The sequence below is a fragment of the Acyrthosiphon pisum genome, chromosome A2, assembly GCF_005508785.2.
Source record: "Acyrthosiphon pisum isolate AL4f chromosome A2, pea_aphid_22Mar2018_4r6ur, whole genome shotgun sequence".
In the NCBI taxonomy this organism is placed as follows: Eukaryota; Metazoa; Arthropoda; class Insecta; order Hemiptera; family Aphididae; genus Acyrthosiphon; species Acyrthosiphon pisum.
Window position 1 is genome coordinate 106,161,337 of NC_042495.1, and position 25,033 is coordinate 106,186,369.

A 25,033-nucleotide genomic window follows, 5' to 3' on the forward strand; every position below is an offset into this window, starting at 1 on the left:
GGCTCATATTCCAAACAGCGGCTAATTGTTTATGTAAAAATAAGTTCGTATAATATATATTATATAATGGCACTGTATGATAGCAGTGTATACGTCCCAAAAGTCCCATATCAATATATCACCCCGAACACAAATGTATTAACCTGACAGTTATCTATAATACAATTAAAATTTTATTTCTCGTAGTAATTAGTAATACTTTAAAACATTTTTGATAAAAAATTAATTAAAAATAGCTGTTTTTACACACTTTTCTTAAGTTCGCTTTCACGTCTGTCTGTAATCAAATCTTGCGCGCTCGATTTGAGGCACTTTTTGACGATGAAAAATTCTGAAAATTGGTATAGACCTTGGATGACCATGGATGACAATAAAATAGTCCGTTGTCATTTTTAGGACCCAGACCTCCAGGTCGGCGATGGCGGCTGTGCAAAGTCATCTCCGAGGAAGTACAGGTACGAAGGGTTTCTCTGGGGTTTTCGGGGTCGCTAAAACCGAATTTGAGGTCTAGCAAATGCCCCGAAGTCCCCAACATCCCCCCACACGGATTCCGCAGTGGTACAGCTAAGACTGTAAATATTTTAATTATCGCACGCAGTATATCTGGTCGCATAACTATTTGTTTATTTTGTACGCATCGTCGCTGTTGCCGTCGTGAACACACAGTTATTATAATTATTATTGCACATTTGCACGAATATTATCGACGTTGCTGAACGATCCATTATCATTGGACGGGATCAGCAACTACTACTGTGAACCCACTCACTTGGATACTTAATAATTATATTCTTTTATTTTGAGCTTCCTTTAGAGTCGCCATTGTGTTTAAAGGGGAATGTGTTGGCGCTTCATCAAAAAAAAACGGGAAAAAAATAAAATAAAATTTTTTTAAAAACAAACTTTTATAAAAAAACATATTTAAAAAAAATATATTAAAAGAACAAAAAATTAATGAAAAATTTAAAAGTGGGTGGTGCATCATACAAAACATTTAAAACCGAGCTAATAGTCTCACATACACTTCTTTGTTCAATCCTGTATATAAGATAGTGACTGGGAGTATATGTCAAGTGTAAGAGCACCACACACTGTTAAATTTTTCATCAACAACATTTTTCATTAATTTTTTATTTTTTTAATATATTTTTTTTAAATATGTTATTTTTTATAAAAGTGTGTTTTTAAAAACATTTTATTTTTTTTTTTTAATCTTATTTTTTCTTACTTTTCTTGCTTTTTTTTTATTTTTTTATTATTAGAAATAAAGCCGCAACAACAAAGGTTATTGGCTACAAGTATTAATATTTTCTAGTACAAGTATGTAACATTAGTAAAAATATATACATAGCGTAATAAAAATGGTATGAAATTAGGAAATTGAAATATATCTATATTAAACTAGTTGATACAGCTTAGTTAATTTTAAATAATTAATTATTTTTTCTGTGTTGATCGGCAGAGGGCTTAGCGCCTCTTCCAGGTTGTCTTCTATGTTGAGATTGGATCTGATGTCGGTGAATTTACGGTAGTGGCATATTAGATGTTCGACCGTGGTGATTTCACCACAAGTTTGGCATTGATCAGGATCAGCTCTGTTCATGAGATGTTTATGGGTCACCCATGTGTGGCCTATCCGTAGTCTGTTGAGAATTACTTCTTGTCGTCTTGTTACCTTTTTTTTTTTTATTAGTAAACTAATACATAACATTTAAAATAAATCAAATATGTTAACGTATTAAAATAAAATTAACCCTTTAAGCAAATGCTTGTGATGGGAAAATTGAGTTATTATACGTTTATTTTAAGTTATTAAACAAAAATTATGGTATAGTGAATTAAAGTCCAACCGCATAATAACCATTTAATAACAATACAATTTTTATTTATTAAATAATTAGTAAATACTAAATGTCTGAATAGTAAATAGTATAGTATTAAATACCTATTAGGTATTAAAGGGCGTATATATAATATATAATATAATATAATATACTATATATATGTATAAATTATAATGGAACCCATACGATTACATAACTGCAGTGTTTATGTTTTAGAAAAATGTATGATTTTACTTTTTAGCCTGAAACATGTATTTGTGGCACGCAGTTACATAGGCATGCTATTAAAATTCAAGCACATTTATTATAATTATTTAATCGTTGCTTGAACATAATAATACTATACTTGTCACCATCACATCTACACGCCGTACCATATTTTAACACTCTCATCCTACTGGTGCAACATTTATGGTGTATTCGTACCACAATAACCAATAACGATATTACTATTTTCATTTAGAATATAGGTCATAACATTCCATAAATACGATACTTTTACCTTTACGTTAACAAGTTGAAAAAAAATAATAATTAAACATAATAGATAATACTTGCATAAAACGCCTAAAGTAAATAGTAAATATATTGATTAAAATATAGGTAGGTATAGACTATAGGTACTGTTAAGTTTATAAGAAGCGACTCTCAAAATTTTTAACAGAACGCCCACGATATTTAAGACTTAAGTAATAAATATAATGTTTTATGTTTTTTTAATCCACTCACCGTAAAGTCGTAATTTATTGTTAGTTACTCGCGAATAATGCATTTTCAGCACAATTTCAGACTCTTGACACAATATCTCCACCGCAACGTAAGCACTATCAGTTTTGAAAAAAACTACCTTTAACAAAAAACACTCAATGATAATCCTTGTGAATAATAATCGAAAAAGTTTGGAGTTTAAATGGATTATTATATATCTAGAATATTCCCATTGTTTTAACTAAGTTTCTTATAATTATTTTTGTTGTTCAATTTAATTAAGGAAAGAAACTTTAATTTATACAATTATTATACGTAATACCCACTATTATTTATTCCAATAAAAATAAGGTATTCCGTAATCGTATAACGATGATAACAGTTATATAGACTGATTTGGCTAATATATAGTCATATATTGCATTTCAATAACCCTTTAAATATACCGTTAAATTAATAAACAACCGTAATCTATAACGTGTTGGGAATTGACAACAACTGAATATAATATACGTATAGGACTGTCCTATGTATTTTTATTTTTTATTCCATAATATTCTACACTTCGTTTTTAAAATGAATCTCATAATATCATTTACTGGCTCAACATATCATAAAATAAATATCTCAATTGTTTATAGATTTTTAAATAAGTAATAGTAGTACCTAATTAATATTTTATTACAGTTAATTTGTTCATATTTCTGTTTTTAAAATGTAAAAGACTAACACTTAATACATAGATTTAATACATGAAATAATAAATATATTTTTTATTGATAATGATGAAAATATAATATGAGCTTTTTGCTTTCCTAAAAAGTGAAGACTTATCATTATTCATCACGAATGCATAGACCTTTAAGAGGATGTCAAACCCACGTGTGTTGTCTCCGTCTTACAAATGTACCCTACAACAAAGGAAAAAATGTTTTGCGCCGGACAACTTTTCTCGCACCGTATTTGCTGTAGAACTACCAAATTTTCACAACACGTAAAGAAGAAATTTATCTGTGCAACAGCGGGCTCTTTTTTTAATAGCACTATCCAATCATTTTTTATAAGCAAAAAACTAAAAAAAACAAATGTTTAGAAGCAAATAACTTTTATTGTATTTATGTTATTTAAAATATGGGCATGTTGTTGCATAGATAATTTTTTCCAAAATTTCTGAACATTTAGGGTATATGTTCAGAAATTTTGGAGCCACTACTACAAACACAGAAAGATAAAAGTTGTCCCGCGCAAAACAGTTTTTGACGGAGACGTCACATGCGGGTGTGACATCCTCTTATCGGCAATGTTTTTGTAAAATATTAGATATCAATATTTTTACTGTGTTTAATATATGATTAATTATTATTTATACTTACACTTATACTTATGTCGTATACGGTATACCTATACTCATACCTATAGGTACTTATACTTATACTTAATGTATTTTCAATTGTATGTTTGGAAACAGAACTAGCAATTAATAATTTTTTTTTGCTATAAGAATAAACGACACTAATACTAATATACAGTAATTTATATTAAAATAAAATAAGAGTTTTCAACTCCTATAAAAATCAAGCTGTATAAGATGTTTTATTTTTTGAGTATATTCTGGAATCGCATCTGTATAACCTAAGCAAACAATTCAAAAGTACAAGTTCAAAATAATGGTCAATTTTAAAACTTGTTGTTTAATTATGACAATATTATTACTTATTCATATATTGTAAAGTTTTACGCATTACAGTGGAAAACAAAATACTTTGTGCAAAACGAGTCGATATTTTTTTATGCAGGTACGTCGGTAGGTATATATTAGTATTCAACTTTTGAAAACGCATTCCATTCACCGCCGTGTTATATATACTCGGGCGCATTTCACATCAAACTTGTTCATAATAAAGTAAACCTCATTATGTTTGATACTAAATCAATCGTCGTATTAATATAATAATATCGAAACAAGTTATTATTCAACAGTATTAAAATAGTTTAATGATAAAAATATTATATTATATTATTTTGTGCAAACCGTACGATATCGATATAGAAGTAACGACGGGGACGCGTTATACGTAAGTTTTTCCACCCCCTTATATAGAGCCAATATCATAATAATGATGATAATAATAATAATGGCGCTGTGGAAGAAAACATGTATAGGTAGTAGTAGGGGACGTCTTGTCTCGACAGTCTGCTCGTCTTGACACGTCTGTTGCTGTTAACTGAGTGCAGTGCACATTATCTCGTCTCTCACGCCACATATATCTTATACTTGCACTCCTGTTGGGACACCTGCAGCTTCTATCGAAAAACATTATACGTATTTCGTCTTCTCCGAGCACGTCACGCGTTTATAATATGGCCACTGCATTCGTAAGTACTACCTCAATACTATATACATTTTTGTCTCCAATATTATTATTATTTTAACAAACGTAATAATTATTTGGATAAAAAAAAACTAACGCGTAATATAGGTAGATCATAGGTGCATTGAACAAAAACTTTCCCATATAGGAAAGCTTTATAATTAGTTATAAGTTTGCTAACGTGAAAAAAATATATTTACAGCTTCGAATTACGAGAAATACATTTTAGCACAATTATATGCACACTATTTTGTGTGATTTTTTTTATGCAATTTATATATCGTCTTATCAAATGACAACCACCCTTTTTATTGTAAATTGTAAAGGAGATGATTTTTTCAGATCACGCATATAAATCACCAACAGGATATATCCTCAGTGGTGAGTTGGGGAATTGTATTGTATTTAGCAATGTGATTATCTGGATGATAAATTATTACTATTATTATAATTAGTATTATTTAATAGACATTTGAACTAATAGTTTCTGAGTTATTAAACTTTAAGTAGATAGTTAATTTTAAAATTATAGTAATTAATTACAATTTTATTATTTGTAAACATTTTACGAGTATAATTAGTAAAATATATATAATATTTTATATAAAATCATTGTTGAAAACTAGCCATAGTCTTTAGTAAATAGAAAGTACATAAAGTTTAGTATCTCAAAACTACTTGTTTGAATTTTGACTTAAATGCGTACCTATTTAAAAAAAAATCATCCAATTAATAATTTACAGTTAAAAAATATGGTTTATACCAAAATGAGTACTACTTGTTAAATGGTAAGAAAATCTGAGTATTAAAAACATGATCTTTAAGAATACTTTTAAAAATTTAAAATTATTTTAAAAATCAGAATTTGAATAATTGCAATATTAAAGGATAAAAGTGGGATGAGCATACTTGGGTAATAACTCTGTATGTACAATTTACAAACTACGAGGATTATGTTGTAATAATTTAACTAATTTTAAATTCAATAGTAGACAATTTTAAGATTTAAAAGTTCTTTTATATTATAAACCTAAAACCATGTAATTTTTACTTATAAGTATTATAACTCGATAAGAGATAAAATTTATCATTTATTGAAACTGGGAATAATATTTATAGGCATGGGTATATATTTTTTCTATAAAAGTAAACAAATGTGCATCTACTGTACATCATGTAGAAAATCCCATTTGTATATTGAACATTAATCGCATCACTGACTTATAATGTTTTATATGCATACAATGTTCTAAAGGGCATTGTGACATATTCATTTTTGTAAGAACTATTACTATATGACTTAACTAAAAACTACCCGTGTATTAGTAAATTGAACATTTTAAACATACCTATATTAAATTATATCTGGAAACAAGCCAATAAAAGTTTTTATAAAAAATATATATGTACCTATATAGGCAGGTTCAAAATATATACAACTTCTAATTCAATTCTATTCATTTGTATTAGTATCCGCCTATCTCAACGAATTAACAGTTAAGTCAGTTAACATATTAATGTTTTATGTATTAGATTTTAAAGAAATTCCCAAGTAAAAAAGAAAAATATTAAAATAATATTCACATTTAATTGTATTGTTTTGATTTACTCATGCTAGTTTCACATAGACATAAGGATTATACAACTGACAATTATGTTTATTTTGTTCATAAAGAAAAAAATAATTAAAATTACAAAATATCTTTCATGAATTAATTAACATGAAATTAAAGAATATTTTGTTTTTATTAATATTAAACGTAGACAATAAAAAACTGTTAACTAATTATAACAATCTGTATACATTGTAATACCCTTACTCTTATCTAAAATTATATTAAGTACATTTACTAAATTCCAGTTGTTAAAAGAAAAAAATTAAAACTTTAAAATCTAATAGTTTCGAATGCGAATTTATCGTTTCTCTCTCTCAAAAAAAAAACCATTATTGCTGGTACATATTTATAGATGAGTTTCAAGCGTATTAATTTTAAAACGATTTATGACTTCAATCGACATAAACAAACGAGTTGAACTTGGCACGGCTATTCGAGGTCAATTAATTTTCGGTAATCACACTCAAAGAAAATATGAAAACATCATTAAGGAGCGTGTAATGTCCTATGCGTTTTATAGGTACACCATATCAATAGACCGATCGCAGTTTTTCTTTTCATCGTCGAAGGTCAATTTTGCTTTTGCAAAATATATTATATACGTTCAACCCTGGTGGCTCGTTATATTATTTTTTTACACCGTATATATACTATATACGCGTACAATATATATAAATGTATAATATATACTTTAATATATATATATTATATACACGTCGTTCAACCTTGAAAATGCGAATTCAATGCAATATATAATATTATTATTGTATGTAAGAAAAATAAGGACTATAATACGCATTCAAACACACAATATATTATAATAATGTGTACACAGCGTATAAATTTCAATTATTTCGAAAAACGTAGTCATCGTTATAATCTGGTTTACATACGTCAACTGTACATGTACTGAGACTAAAGTGTTTATATTGATATATTTTTATACGGGTAGGTACTAGCTGTACTCATATAATAATATCATACACGCCGGACGAGCAATAGTCCCGTTAGCGATTGTAAATGGTCACGAAATTCAATATTTTTTACACTTCAAGACTGTTCAATACCAAAATAAATGGAAACAATACTCAGCGTGTAAACTACGGTTTACAATAAGGAGAATAGAACCTTTATATTATTATTATTGGAAGGGTTATATACGAACACAGGCATTTTATTCAGTAGGTTATTGATCAATTAAAAAATACACGTGTTTAAAATAAAATCGTACCAAATCGGTAAAGAAATTTATCAAATAAAATAAATGGTCTGTAATAAGTGTTGTCGAATTATAAAACCTATTTAATTTATCCTTATAAACACCTACCGTATTAAATAACAATAAATTGGCGACTAATCGTATTAATATTTAAGTACTGCATAAGCATAGGTAGCTTACGGCGTATAAATTTCAATTATTTCGAAAAACGTAGTCATCGTTATAATCTGTTTTACATACGTCAACTATACATGGACTGAGACGAAGGTGTTAATATTGATATTGTTACATAGGCAGGGTATTAGCCGTGTACTTACATACACGTCGGACGAGCAAGTCCCGTTGGCGATTGTAAATGGTCACGAAATTCAATATTTTCGACTGGCGAGGGAAAAAAATTCTCATTATAGGTCATACCAATATAGAACGAGTGCACTTAATGCAGCGCTCTAGATTCGGTCGCATTATCGATAATTTGTTCGGGATGATAATTAACTGGATGGCCGTCATAATAATAATATGTAGGCACTAGTCACCTGTAGATAATATGATGATTATGTAACATGAATAACACTGTTTAGAAATCCGTCGAAATAAAATATTCGACGGATTACCGTTTTATAACGACATTTTTTACACTTAAGACTATATTATTGATATGACAACAAAATAAAACAAAAGTACAATATAACCCTCAGCGTGTAAATAATAAGGAGAAAAAAACTTTTATATTATTATATTGAAGGGATTATAGATAATGAGATCGCGATTTCATAAACATTTTATTCAAGTAGGTTATTGTATTGAACTTATTTTTCCTTAACGTATTAAATAACAATAAATTGGTGACTTTAATCAAATTAATATATTTAAAAAAGTACTACCCAAACATATAGCTTCACGGAAAAAAATATTTAAATCACAATATTATAGGTGGTTAACTATCGAGCGTCTCACGTGATATAATCATTTTGATTGAGTTAAATAACATTTGCGTAGGTTTTTGGTCGCAGTCCGAATGGGTTCACATTCACTTTTTAACTAGAGCGAATATCCTATGTATAAGTCGTATTTACTTTCGCCCAAAGCTACAAATTTAACACAGTTCTCCATATATGCATGGTGTTTTTATTATTATTTAATAGAATTTTTCAGTTAATAATTATTATCATGCATAAAATATAAAATATACATTATTACATGCATCGTACACGTGTTGTTGCGTGTTTACAAAACTGCACTTTTAACGTTAAATATTCCTTATATTATTATGCACTTTTTCATAAACATACCTGTACTATATAAATATATCTGAACTATAAACGTTTAAACATAATGTTTTCTGTATACTTGAAGTATAATATATGTATAATACTATAATGTATATATAATGTAATGTATATCAAGGTTATATTATCAAATTATGAATTTATAATCGAAAGAGATTTAATGTTAAACAAAATATTTTTGTACGGATTCTGAACTTAATATAGTTTAAGGCAAATAATTTGTGATGAGCGATGATATGAATATTATTATGCATATTAATGTAGGTAGTAGATACAATGTAATATATTATATTATATTATATCAGTACCTCATCAGTAATCGTTATAAAATAGTATATAATAATTTTATTATTCTTCAATATTATTAAATTAAAAATTATTAGTGAACGACTCTCTGAATCGTGTTAAATTTGCAATACAGAATTGTACGTAGATAGGAGAGAAATTTAGAAATTTATTCCGTTTGTTAAAAAATTTAATACTCGATATGTGTAGTTCAAATCGATAATTTAGTGTTCTTACTCGAGTTTCCGCTGACGTATTATAATATGTATCTGCCATATAAGTATAGTACGCAGTATATTTTTAAGCGAATTACATTCCAAACGATATAACTTTTATAGTTTTATATTATATAAATTTGTATTATCATAACACCACAAACACATCGGTCTGTTTAACACACGGTAGGTAGTGGTTTAACGGTTTAGTAATTACGGTAGAAAATAATATAAATTAAACCGTCTACAAAATAGCATATACCTATACGTTAAACATAATAATATTATATTATAATTTATATAGAGTTCAAAAAACTCATAGGTACATAAACAAACCGAACGATTTCTGTAAATTGAAAAAGGCACATACCTCTATTGTATTTGTATGATTATAATTAGAGCTTTTTAATTTTGAAACGAGTTTTTGTTATTATTTATTGAAAATGCCCATGGTCGCGATGGTAATACTATTTTCATAAATATTAAATGTTAAAGGTGTAGTTAAACAAATCGCATTATATTTCAAATTAAAAGTTATATTTAGATTTAGCTAACTGAGCCTGCGCTTACACTGTAAGCTGATCGCTGGACAGTTGAACATCACGTAAAAGAGGCTTAATAATTATTGCATTATTAGATCGCACTAAGCTTTACCATCCGATTGCTTTGTTATCTAATCAATATAATCAACAACACTCTTATTAAAATGTCAGGTTGAAATGTTCCTGGTGTTAATTCCACCCATGATGATTATCAGGTTTCGTATTGTTTTTACAAAATCATAAATACATGATGTATTATACATATATTATGCATCTTGTGTGTAACTATTACAGTAAGTATCTGTGATATCGGTTAGATAAATTGATTTATATTCTATATTATTCTCATATTCTATAAAAATTGAATACCAGAACATTTGATATTTGAAAAATTACATTTATCATTTTCAAAAAATAAACTCTTTGTATTCGATAAATAACTGTTAATAATATAAATACATTTTTTTCCGAATAAATATTTTTTGAGCCCGAGTATAACATAATATTGTACGTTTTGTAGTTTAAATCCACGTATCTATGGAATACTTACCTACCCACGTCATAATTATATAATATCTTTTCTCTAGCTTTAAACGCAAACAATGATCTATAAAATCTTCCCTTATTCGTTTTCAATGTTATAAAAAATAAATCGTTAAATATTGGGAATATCAACAACTGTAAAACACAATATCATAGTAGACATGCAGAGTAGTCAAATAACGACGATTGAAAGTAGGTATACATTTTATTTAAAATTGTTAACGAACGGTATTAAATGAAAAACGAAAAGTGGTCGGATAATTTATTCTCGACAAATCGCAATAATGGCATGATAATTATTATAATAACATTATGATGATATACTATATAACTATAAATTGGTTCGATTACGATATAACACATGCTAAATACCAAACACATTATGTATACACTAATACACTATACACAGCTGCACTGGGCGGCATGTCGTTTTTAGTAAATGGAAAGTCAACGCTGACCTTGCTGCAGCGTTACAATATTTAGCGATCATAAATTGTTGGTCTTAATGCAGAGCATAGAATATATAGGCAACAAAAACATTATATTGACGAAAAGTTCGACGGAATTTAGTGGACGAATTTTATATTATTTTATCTTCGCACGTAACATAGTATATTAGAAACTGCGAAATAACTGCAGCAAACAAATGGCATATATAATTAATATAATAATAAATACGCGTTCGGCAGTTTTATATAATATATATATATATTTAGGTGGCCAGGTAGGTTTGCTGTATATATAGCAAGTATACTTACTCATTGTTAGGTGCGGCTTGGACTTAAAATGAATCGAAAACGTACACAATATAATAGGTCGGTACCGGTGCCGTATATCTGGACCGCGTAAGATATACAAATTTTCGTATGTAAAAACCAATTTTATTGTGATTTGGCCCACTTCTTAAATTGGTAGGCATGAAAAATGGATAAGACAGGGTTTGTGGCATGCATACACATATTCGTAATAAAAATATAATTTGAAATTACGCATCTTATATATGGTACGAGTGTATCAACTAACCGGAGAGTCTTAGGTGCAAGTCGCTAGATACCTATAGTCTATTATAATAATTCGTCCGGAAAATACAATTTTTTTAGGCAATCATTATAATATTATAGAGGAATCGTTCTACTGTAGGTACCTATAGTAATAAGTCACTGAGGTGGCGTGGTGGCGTGAAGGAAGTTATTTGCGTGAATCGTGTCCAGTTGGATTTCTTAGGTGTATACAATATAAATGTACGAGTGGTATATGGTATATGATATATACAAATGGTAATTGCCAGATTACGCTGAAACTTGTTCTTGAGAAGTGTATATTATTACATTATTATAACTGCAGCTTGTTATCGTACTCACGTTTTGTTCTAATCCTTTGGACTAGGACTTAAGAGACTTTAAAGTACTTTACAGAAGTAAGAAACTTTCGAGTTACTATATATAGTAAGTCCAGTCAGATCGTCAAGATGATATCATATCGTCGTTGATCTGAATACTAATTGTAATTTATTGTACTAGCCATTAGATTAAATTGTATTTTACGTATTATATTTGTGATACGCTCGTCAATTATTAACATTGAACCAACGCGATGACCTCCAATCTGGCTTCTACAGCAATAATCGCGACCATTTCTCTTTTAATAACATAATATTTAGATTAGTTTATGTTTTAAACGTGTATGTTGCAATTTAAAAATAAAAATTGAAGCTTGGAATGCTGTATTCATTCCAAATTTAATTTCGGTGACAAATTAAAATTTTATATTCAGCGATTTAAATTTTGTTGATTTTAAAAAAATCTGTTTTTTGATCGATAATAGCTAATCACTTGCGTCTAGCACGAAATGGACATTTCACCTGAACCAAAAATTGTTTCGCGGCATTGAAAACGATAATTATCCGCAATATAATCTGAAGATGTGCTTTAAACTTCTTATACCTATTCTATAAGATTTTAAGCCGAGTTTAATATGATTACCTACTGTAATATATAAATAATATTCGATCGAGATATAATCTAATATTATTGACATTATTATCATATGAAAAAGATGCCCTTGTACATAAACATAATATATATATAACCATAATATAAGTAAAAGTCGTCATTCATCGGTGAGGTGTATTTTTTTTATAGTTCGGTGCTGTTACCCATATTATATAATATGTATACGATAGGGTGTCTTGTCGAGCAGTGTGTCCTCGTATAACTACGCCCCACCAAAGTATATATTATTATATATTACATATATTTATTTATATATATGTATATATATTAATATTATATTAGATACATTACAATCTTCGATCCGTTTCCCACCCAAACTTTAAAACTATATTTGAATAAACTACAGAAACTAATGATTTAACTTTTAAAATGTTTACATCAATAAGCCACGTCATAATATAAACGTATACCTATAGGTATATCAAACGACTCATATCATGTTAATAGGTACACGAAAACACAACATTATACAATCGAGTCTCGATAACACGAATCTCAAGGCGAATAAAAATAAATATGACTTGTGTATTTTTTGAGTTATATAGATACCTCAAACACAACTTAAAAACACTTAAAGGGGTGTTATTTTTTTTTTTTTTAGTTCGTGAGATTATCGAGTTATCGAGACTCGACTGCAGTATATTGTACCTATTAATTGTAGGTAATTTTTTATGGACTCTTATAATGTGCAGATAAACGACTACAATATTTACGTATAATATAATAGGTATTGCCCAACCACTGCAGTCAACTCCCGCGACCGAGAGCATGCTTTAACGGGGGGAAAAAAAATTCGAGTGAAACCAACGCATTAAACTCATAATAATAATATTATTGGAACGCATCCGGCGCGTAACAGTGCGGGACGACGTCGATTTTGGTATTCCAAACGTGGAATGCTGCAATATAATAATTATATACGTATACAAAAAAAAAAATGTATACATATATGGTATAGGACAAAATCGATCGCACGGATTCGGAATAATAACAATAATCGATCGTCGTCGGCATCGGTGCAGGCGGTACATAATACTTGCCTTACGTCACATATAGCTTTATGTAGGTATATAATAATGTATAGGCGGTTAAAGTGTAGACGTGCGACGGTGCACTTGTTGGCAGGGTTGTCCAAAATAGTTCAATACTCTATTTTTCAAAATATAAAAATGTAGGTACCAACTAAATAGATTTAAAACACAATATAATACCATGCAAAATAAAGATATTTTTAGAAATGTACTCGAAATGCAATATAGGTACAAGTGGTAAATTAAAAATATATATAAAAAAATAATTCAATAAATGAATAGGTACATATATAAAAAAAAATTATTCGATGGGTTATGAGTTATAACCGCGGTAATGTAGAATGTCTATACATGAAACTACATAATAATATGAATTTAGATATAGGTAATGTATATAGTACACGATATAGAATACATTTGGTGATTTATTTACCTGCAACTATATTGTCATTAACGTTTAGTCTGCTGTAATAATTGCAATTGGTGTGTTGATACATTATTAATATAATAAAGTATAAAATATTACATTATTAAATACAATTATTAAATTATACAAAATACTATAAGCCTAGGTATTAGGTATAGAATATCGTATGAATATAATTTGCTAACTGGAAACTAATGTAGGTACATAATATTAGTAAAAACTAAGATATTTAACTTACTATTTTGGTTATTTATTTCTTTTAAATAAAAACAAAACCTATTTAAAACAATATATACCATATAAAATACAATTTCAAAATGTACCTATAAATAAGTAAAAAATTAAAAAATATATATTTCAAATAAAATTAAAAAAATAATCTTACATTGCCGTTTCGGAATAAAGATTTTTCGAAAACATTTTGGTAGGTCTGAACCGTGAATACGTGCTTCAGCGGGCTGAAAAACTGTAATATTATAATATATTTTATCGGATTCCGATGGTGTCTACGCATGGTGCGATCGTCACGCGCTGTATAATAAACAACCGTTCTAACCCTATACGTAATACCTAACATAATAATAAAAATATCATGACGTTGTGACAAAATCGTCGCGTGTGAAATATTCCCGTCGATCTTTGCCAAAAATAGAGAACCAAAGACGTTTAAATATATTATATTAATATAATTTAATACCTACACGATATGACATAATATATTAATATATACATGCCCAAACAAATAGCGAGAGGTTCCGCGGTACCTATATTATATTATGACGAGGTGTCGATAATTATATCCGACTTTGATGGGGTATCACCATATAATATGTTATGGTCATCGAAATGATTATCTTTTCATATTTTGCATCTCTTTAGAATTTTCGTACAGTATCTAATATCTGTATAAATGTATGTGTATTTATATAGGTATACCATATTGTACCACGGTACAAATTATTATACTACGCTGCTATACCATATTTGTACAACTATGATTAATCGTAAATAGTCGTATACAGGGGTTGGGCCGTTGTGGTAGTGGAAACGTACAACCCTCTACGACTAGCTCTTCCATTTCGTTTACCGCGTTACTCGTCATACACTAATATTATTATATCATATAATATTTTACGTGTGTCCGCGGGCATCCTATCTTCGTCTTTTAAATGAATCTTATTATGTAAGCCGTTAATTACGCACGCTCGGTTGTAAAGGATAACAATACAAGTAGAAAAATAACACTGACCCGAGGCTATTTATTGTAGGTATATATATATATACAGGTATGCAATCTACAGTCTAGTATCTACACATATATATATATAATATGTTATACACGATATTACTTATAAGTTATAAGACATTAATCTATAATATATAATATACATACAATGACCGTAGTCGGACCAATTGGTCAACCACCCGCTACGTGAGAGGTCGTTGTACCGTCATCGCGCAAGTCTTCTTCGGTGCATTCAAATATACGTATCTAGGTATCGGCTAATCATTGTTATATATAAACATATCATATAATATTGTGTTACGAAAATTTAGGCAGCTTGCGTATTCCATCGACACAAGTAATTGAAAAATATTTTTAGAAAAAAAATTGTAACCACGCATCGACAGACGAATCATAAAATATACCTACCTATATACACATACTATAATATGCACTTGGATATCATCGTAACGTTAATGGCCAGGAAACAGGCACGTGGCGGACGTGACTGCATTGTTTCAATGAATCATTTTTTTTTCTGTTCTCACTTTGGTGTATTAAGGTTAAAAAAAAAACCTCGGTAGAAAGAATTCACCACGAATACCGTCTTGTCACATTCGTCCGACAGAGGCGACGCGACGAGTCATATTAAACAGGTCGTCGACTTAGAAATTGTATTGTTTTTTTTTCTCCATTAACATAAATGTTAGAATATTTTTCGAATTTTCGATGTATATATAATTATCTTTATAAATAATAATAATAACTAGAGTTTCAGAAACAACACATTTACCTATGCATTATCAGTCACCACACATAACCTATGCATAATGTATATTATATCTCACACGTAATAATCCGTAATATATTTAAAACGTTTTAGTTACCCAATGTGGCAATATATATCACTAATAATCAACTATCGTGTACGTAGTTGTGCATTTTGATAGTATTATATTAACGATCTTATCATCCATAGATTTTCCTCGTAACGAATTTATTTTAAATAATTAATAAAACCATATTATTATATAATATTAAGGAGCCACAACACCATAATATTCGTTTTTTTCTACCTGTCTCGCAAAGTTACGAGTAATACATAGCAACAAAAGTATTCCGTACAACCTTTATATAGCTTTATAAAAAAGAATATTTCCTGTGAAACGTGTATATTAGCTGCTAGCTTTTTAATAGGTACCTATTTAAATTTTACAAAAAGTTGTTAATGATTAAAACATGTTTATCTTGATAAAAATTTAAATATTAAAAAACTATCACGAGAATGCGCAGGAAATATCCTGCTTTGTAAAACGTAATAGATCCATTTGGCTTAAAGTTTAGGGTCTAAACTTAACCACAGAGCCGTAGAAGTAGAAGTACGGAATACCTACACTTTTGTTGTTATATTACGCAGATGCAGACAGAGATAACTAATATTAGTGTGAATGAGATTCAGTATAATAATATGCATAACCCACGAGCATTCACATGCTCACACTCATCACTGACAAATAATAGTATTACCTAATGTCTAGTGTTCGTGTTTTATTCGTAATAAAAAATAAAATAAAAATATAACAGGTACCTATTTAATAATATGTTTCGAATCTGCAGCCTGCAGCGCAGCTTCGATGATTGCTATAAAACCAAACAGTTTGCTGTGTGAATTATATTTTTGTACTCGCACTTTATTATTCTGATATACGTTGAGTCGTATAACGTGAAATCGTATATAATAGGTATTAGGTATATAGTAGGCATATAATAGGTATATAGTAGGTATATAATAATAATATAGTTGATCAAATTTTGCGTTACGGTAGACAGCTGCAGGTGATGGGGATTGCAATAAAATTATACACGCTGCAGTGTACAACCACCGCTAATGTTGTTTATAATCTACGAAACAATATATACCAGGGGATAGGGGTGGTAAGCGGTAAGAGAGTGACGAGCCGCACAGTATATAATCTAAAATATGCAAGAGCTAAGAGCAGGGAAAAAAGGTTCTCAATCATCGTAAATAAGATAATATAATATAGAATGCTAAGCATTATAATAACGCGTACCTACAATAATGGCGGATTACATTTTGTATAGGATGATTTTGTCTTCATATTACTATACCTATTATTATATTAGTAAATATGTTTTGTGTCTTACGATAATTGGACACCCCTGATATATTGGTACTTTTGAAAATGATTACGGGAATTCAAAAGTTTTGTCTGTTTCAGACCTTATTCGTCGCCACTTCCTTAATGGTGACAGTGGCGTTGGGCCAGCAACGCCCCGTCCCGCCGACGTTCACCAGACCTTCTGTGCAGGGTCGCGGCATCGCTCAGCTGAACTTGGACCCACAGCAACAGGTGCCGCAGCCGTTCCGCAGGGTCTCTTTGCCCCTGTACAGAGGCCGAGGGTTCAGTCTGGACGGACAGGAGCCGAATAAGCCTCAGGTGGCGCAGCAGACGTTCCAGCCGAGACCAGTTGAAAACGTCGATGTTGACGTGGCGGCGGTGGACGACGCGCCCCAACCCACCAGACAAGCGCCGCAGCACCAGTTTGAGAGGACACAGCAGCAACAAGTCGACAGGGTTCAACATCAACAACAACACATTGACAGGATTCAACCTCAACCTGAAAAACAGTTCCCCGGATTCCGGCCACAGGTATACATAGGAAATATAGAAACTCAGCTGCAGAGCCTTACATTATATTATATTATTATTATTATTATACTCATTAGTACGGTTTTTTTGTAATAACTTGGTTTATCTGGATAGGTATAAATTTCTATATAATTTATAACGCCCTGCAGGTCCACAATATTATCTGGTCGATTATTGACATTTTTACGTGATTCTAAATATTGAAAAAGCATTAAAAACGTCATATGGTTATTAAAAGTTGCAGTATTATTTTATTAGAGTCTTATTAAAAGTAATCATATATTTTCATAAAACTCAAAATAGTCCAAACTATTCAGTTCTATCTATAATTTTATATTTTTACCCGAATATATCCGTAAATGCAGTGTTCCACTGCTATTGCGAACCTATAATATTAAATATAATATAGATTTATAATGTACCTACAATAAATGGGTTATAATAATAATCAAAGCTCATCACCGTAATTTGATTTTAATTATATTATTTAGCCACAGATACAACCCATTGAACCTCAACAGAACTTCGTTAGGAAGGTCGTGCAGAGACCGGTGAAACGCGTACGAGTCACCGAAGAAACGGAAGTTGTTTCTAAATCTCCGGAAACCATGCAAAGAATAAAACTCGAGCGAACCGAGTCTGCAGACAAACAGCGGGCGAAGAAGCCAGTGTCTCAGGTACCGTAATAATTAATTTTGATTTTTTACTCAATATGAATAGACATTGGACACAATATATTAGTCCCGTAGAAATCTGGACTTACATCATTCTAGAGACTATATGTAGGTACTTCGTCATCGTTACGCCGAGACGTTATCACATATTTATTATCACAAATCTACTACTGGGAATTGGTGTTATAGTATTTCTCCACATAAAGCCTTGGGAATGGGTTATCTCGAACTGCTGTAGTTGTCATTAAATATACTCTCTTCTGACAACTGCTTTAATCCAAGTCATCGGACTCATTGAAATAGCGTAATAATAATATAGGTTTATTACAGACGTCGCCTTTTACTTATACTTCCTCAATCACTCACTCACTCAGATAAAATCCTATAAACAGCACGTTTCCTCCGACGCATATTCGTGACTACAACTGTCCATATATTTTTTCAAACGTCGTGCCCTCGTATGTTGTGCAGATACAACTCGGCTCTTAGTACATCTAGTGCTGCAAATAAATAAGATAATATGTTTTCATCGAAGTGACTATTTTACTATGGTAAACATACTATATAGGCACTATACCATATCGAAGTATCAACGGTAGAATGCGAAGACAAAAATGATTACGATCGCTCGTCATTAAATTGCATTTGTATTTAATGTACGATTTATGTCGATTATATAACAGATTATATTTATATTATAGAAATTCAAAACCAGTTTATTTAAATTGTCTACGCGTTTTCTATTCGTAATATATTAAAATAACAATAAGCCTACACATGATGTACATTACATATAATATATATAGATAGTATTAGGGTAGTGTACCTTTAGTTAAGACTTTTCAAATATACAATGACGCACTGAAGCGCTCGAAACCCATTCGACGAGAACAAAACGATTAACAATAATGCTATATAGGTAGGATATGGCGTACTCAGTGGCACTAGTTACAGTGTAAAAACAAAAATCATTTTTTTAATGATATCTAAATATGAACGTGGCTTATAAGTGAAAAAAAAAATAATTACCTTTCAACGATAATAAATCATGAATAAAACTACATTTTCAATAGATATAGCATACAACACTGACCTTTTTACGAGTATATAAAAATACATTTGCGGTGTAGCTGGTAAAGTACGTAATATGAATACTTGTTAAATACGGTCGGTGTTGGATAGATGTATAATATAAACTAACGATTTGAAATCAAAAAGAATGAACCACATTCAAGTGAATATTATAAATATGACACCTCGTTATAACGGAGAAACTCATAACATTTGCGAAAGCATATAATCAAAAATAAATATATATATATATCAATATAAATATATATCAATAGAACATTAATCATTATAATACAGTTTAATGTTTCATATTTGAATTATTATTACTTGATCTTAAAAAAACATAAAATAGGTATATATTAGTTATTAATTCGTTTATTTTTTTGTGTGGGCCATTGATTATTATACATAAATATATACTCATTTATGGTATGCACGCGTGTTTGTCTGAACGGTTTTAAAAATTAATGATTTCAGTAGGTCTTTACTATTTTCCCGTCGCCATAGTTTATAAAAAAAATAATCGATAAGAATAATTTATACAAGATGAGTTAATTAAAAGGTACAATATCAAAGATTTTTATAAAAAAATGATAAAAGAGAATGTTTATTTATATTATATAGGTAGGGAACTAATGGCTATATTAAATAATAATCAGAAACAGAATCTAAATTAAATAACGATATTGCACAGCTCGTACATTATATAATGTACCATACATTTATAATTGCCAACGAAAACATTAATACTGACCCGAAGAAAAAAAATTGTGTAATTAGTAATTACTAATTATATGCGATGTCTATATTATAATGGAGTGTTTAGCTTAATATGTTACCGACTGGCTACAACTGCACAATTATTTTGTTATAAAAAATTAAGTGTATTCCTGTATTATTCGCGATATCTGTATGAGATCATAATATTATATTATTATATAATAGGTAGTGTAATACATAATATTATATTATATATACGACGTGCGTAGGTATACAAGTATATAGATGTATATATATTGTATATAACATAAATCACAAATTAAATTAAATTTCTATATCACTGATAAAAATATATTGAGAAAGTATAATTTCGAATTTACATTCACATTCGATTAACTGACGTACTTACTAGTGACTTATAAGATATAATATTAGGTACCTACCTATACATAATATAATCGGTAAGCTAACGTGTCGAACCTACGACTATCCATCAGACATTCAGACGGTGTAAAACGACTTCAAAATAACTAAAGTGCATTACACGTGATCCAAACAACTGACAAGGAAGTGTGGGAGGAATATATAACACATATTTTTTGGTTCTTGATAATTGTATTGTTATAATAATATCATTATTATGTCACGCGTGACGCGTCACGTGTCGTTTATATACAGGTATTATAATATATGCGAAACTGTGAAAGCCAAAACAGACTTGATCAACCACGTGCACGAGAATAAAAGTTGCGCTTTCTTTGAAAATGTATCCCCAACGGGGTCGATGCGATTGGTGGTTATTATCGCGTGTATAATATCATATTATTATTATAAACTTAAAAATTTAAATATAAAAATAATATGATAATTTGAAGCTCGACAATAATATTACTATATATTTTATATTATGATCTTAACGTTTCCTGCAGTTTCGCCGCAAACCCTACATTATTAAACTGTATATATTGTTAGCTAAGACAACAACCGCAAAGCGTGTGAAATACGAACTAGGTACGTACTTACTTCGAAAAATTTTATGTTTATCCCGCCGCCGCACCGACCGACTATATAAGCTGTTGCACGAGGTCGTATCCTGTTTCGCTGCCAATTTTATTTATTCCCATTTTTCCGCATTCATTCGCAACCTGCAGTGATTTATTTCCCAAATTATTTTAAAAACATAGTTATGAAATGTACAGCGATATATGCAGACATGCAGTGGACGATTATCGTGTGAAATATGTTATATGATCTTAGCACAATGTCATCTGAAGTTATCGATTGACGATAATTATATAAATAAAATAGTGATTGGAAGTAACAAAGTCGATAACTCTGTTACAGGGAGTTTTGCAAGCGTTCGTAAAGTATAGTATAATATCTAATTGTATAATAGAATAATAAATTATAATATTTATAAAAAATTGTCAGCAAGTTATAATATATTGCTACACAGCGAAAGGGAGAGAGCCATAATTGTAATGAATTATCATTTTAGAATAAATAAAACAATAAAAATAAAAAATATTGGAAATGCGTCAAAAACTGAGGAGCTCGAGTCATAATTTACAATACATTTTGATAGTTTTTAATTACAGCCACAGCCCTCGGATAAAATTAAAATTGTGCAAAATACAAGTTCATAGAATTAATAATAAATAAGTAAATTAAGGTCGTACAAAGAATTTTCAGTTCTAAAAAGAAAGTAACAAGCGATCCTCCACAAATGGAGTGGATTGATTTCTTAGGCAATACCTATTAGTTACTTATCTAATTAAACACAACGAATAATATTATTAATAAATTACTGTTAGAACTGACAGTTGTGGCCAGCGATACTGAACTATTATTTGTATGCGTCATAAATAAACTCGGAAAAATGATAACTGGCCGATGGTCATACTATACTATAGTATTATAGTAGTATACTAGGAACCTGAACCGAACTCAGGTTCAAAAATTGTTTATTCAAGCCCAAACCCAAACCAAACATAAAAATATATTTAAAAGGTTCAAAAGAATTATACATTGCTCAAAAATAGATTGTTAATTAACTTAATGAAATCTTAAATTATATTATAATGATAATAATAATTTCGTTTTTTCATTGATATTCAACAAATCTAGTTCGAATTTATAGATTTTCGAACTCAACCCACAAGATAGGACTATAAAGAATTTATATAAATAATCTTGCCCTAATTATTTTAAAACGTTGGAAAATATTGAACGAATCCGTCACGTGATCAAGCCGCTGGTCGTACTGAGGGTGACGGAGCGATAATCACCTCGTCCGCTCGTCGAATTTCACATGCGAATAATCATCGCCGTGTCCAGACCCTAGGGCCCAACCTTAGTTGTAGCCTTAGTACATTGACCCAATCACCCCCTCCCTCCTCCGGGTATAGCTAAAATTTGTCACCCGGGGGTGACAATTTCTGCGCCCACACACATACACGATAACGATGTGCGACGAGTGAAGATGATGTGAATAATACAATTATATAACGATTTACCGTATGACATTATTTTACGTAACATACCAGCTGATACCAATGATTTTTACCTATACGCTTCAGGTGTTGAGGCGGTACAGAGACGACAACCCTGACGGTAGCATCACTTGGGGTTTCGAGAACGACGACGGCACGTTCAAGGAGGAGACCATCGGCGTGGACTGCGTGACCCGCGGCAAGTACGGTTACGTGGACCCGGAGGGCGTCAAGCGCGAGTACTCGTACCAGTCGGGCATACCGTGCGACAAGGACAGGCGGCCGCTGACGGCGCCGCAGCAACAGCAGTCGGGCGCCGGTTCGTCGGCGGTGCAGGAGGCGCAGGCCAGCGACACGTACGGCTACATTGACTACACCAAGAACCAGTACGTCATGGCCAACGGACAGACGATCAACCTGAACGGCATGGCCAAGAACAGGGCGCGGAAACCGGTGGTCCGGAAGACCGCCGTGGCGCCTCCAGCCGACGATCGCTTCTGAGGCGTTTGCAGTGCACGCGCGCCCCGTCGTATAATATGATATTATTGTATGCATCGCGATATCCCTCCCCAACTGCAGCGTATTATTTGTATTATTATTATTATTATTATTTTTAATATTTTATCAATGACGGTATCGGAAACTGAAATGTAATCAGTGCTCGAATAGGAAAATTAAATTAAGGGACGTACACTCTCATTTTAGACTGGAAAAAAAATAGCTTCCTTTGAAATTGATGAACGCCACCGTATCAAACCCGCGCAGTAATTACAATATATTATGCGAGTACGCCAGTTTACCGGCTGGTCCATTTAACGTAAGACACTATTAATGTATGTTGTCATACAAAAGAGAAAATCACTTAAAAAATAATATCGATAAAAAATATAATTCTTTTCAAAAATGCTGTTGTGTAACGCTTTAATTATGTGAAAAAAATATTTTTAAAAACGTTAGTATATCCTGAAATAATGAAAGTTGCAGCGTAAAATGGATCCCTCCATAGATGTGGATATGAGCAATCAAAACGAATTAACGTTTTTCTTATTCCATATTATTATTTTAAATAAATTATAATACCTTTTATACAACGGTTGTATAAATCATGAATTAAATGATTTGAATATTTTATTAAATATAATGCAAAAAAGGGATTCTCTCAAAATTAAAAAAAAAAACAAATAGCAAAGAAGCTCCGTCCTCCCCTCCAATTTGAGCACTGACTGTAATACGATGACTTGTTTTTTTTTTTAAATAAATAATATTAGGTGTAATTTTAACGTTAATATAATATTATAGGACCCGCTGCCACCTCGGTGTCACGCCTGCCTGACGCTTCACTAGTTTATTGTTTTTTTTTTGTAAAAGATCAATTTTTATTTTTAAATTATTTTAGACAGATAAAAATATAACTTAGTGTAGATATTAATGTACGTAAGATGATTATGTATACGCCCCAATTATTTTATATTATATACGAAAAAGTAGACTGTTTTTTTTTTAAATATATAATATAGAAATACTTGATATTATGTATACGTACGATCATTTTGAATTTTTGTCTTACTATTTACATGCAAACTAATGATTAAAAATACACTTAACTACAATACTACATTTTCCAATAAGTATTTAAATTTTAAATACCCACAAATATGAATATATGATTTAAAATAATCATTCATTTATGATATAATGAATATTGAGTGCTCTTCAGGAGTTCAGAGCCAGAATTTGTCTGGATAAGTTATTTTGTTCTTGTGCGTGAACTTGATGGTAAGTCCTAATTACGGAAAGTCGAAAACAGGTAGGTAACTACCAATATGCGTGTAAAAACGAACTAGCTTCGTCTAAAAATTCTTATGGTTCTTTCATCTTTGTATTTATAATTTATATAGTCATTAGGTAGCATGAGAGGGTTATTGTTGTAAAATAATTGTTTTTTCTAAAATGGTGAGAAGCAGGAGATAGTTTTTGATAAAGTATAAAGTAGGTATTGATATTTTTAATTCCACCACTACGAACTTTTTTACCATTGAAACAAGATAATTTCACCATTAGGATAACCCTTATTTT

At 30.3% G+C, this 25,033-nt stretch overlaps 1 protein-coding gene across 1 annotated transcript; it reads left to right on the forward strand.

Moving 5' to 3' along the window:
• The first annotated feature begins 4,736 nt into the window (after nucleotides 1-4,736).
• On the forward strand, nucleotides 4,737-24,572 carry LOC100162898. The gene is made up of 4 exons (XM_001948673.5): nucleotides 4,737-4,928; nucleotides 17,569-18,000; nucleotides 18,492-18,677; nucleotides 23,045-24,572. The coding sequence occupies exons 1-4, from the start codon at nucleotides 4,914-4,916 to the stop codon at nucleotides 23,456-23,458; spliced, it is 1,047 nt and encodes a 348-aa protein (XP_001948708.1). The 5' UTR covers nucleotides 4,737-4,913; the 3' UTR covers nucleotides 23,459-24,572.
• Nucleotides 24,573-25,033: the final 461 nt, after the last annotated feature.

Excerpts from the sequence above, each read along its gene's own strand:
- LOC100162898 (XM_001948673.5), top strand. Across the intron at positions 18,001-18,491 it reads TCCCCGGATTCCGGCCACAG|CCACAGATACAACCCATTGA; the intron begins GTATACATAGGA and ends TATATTATTTAG. Across the intron at positions 18,678-23,044 it reads CGAAGAAGCCAGTGTCTCAG|GTGTTGAGGCGGTACAGAGA; the intron begins GTACCGTAATAA and ends TATACGCTTCAG.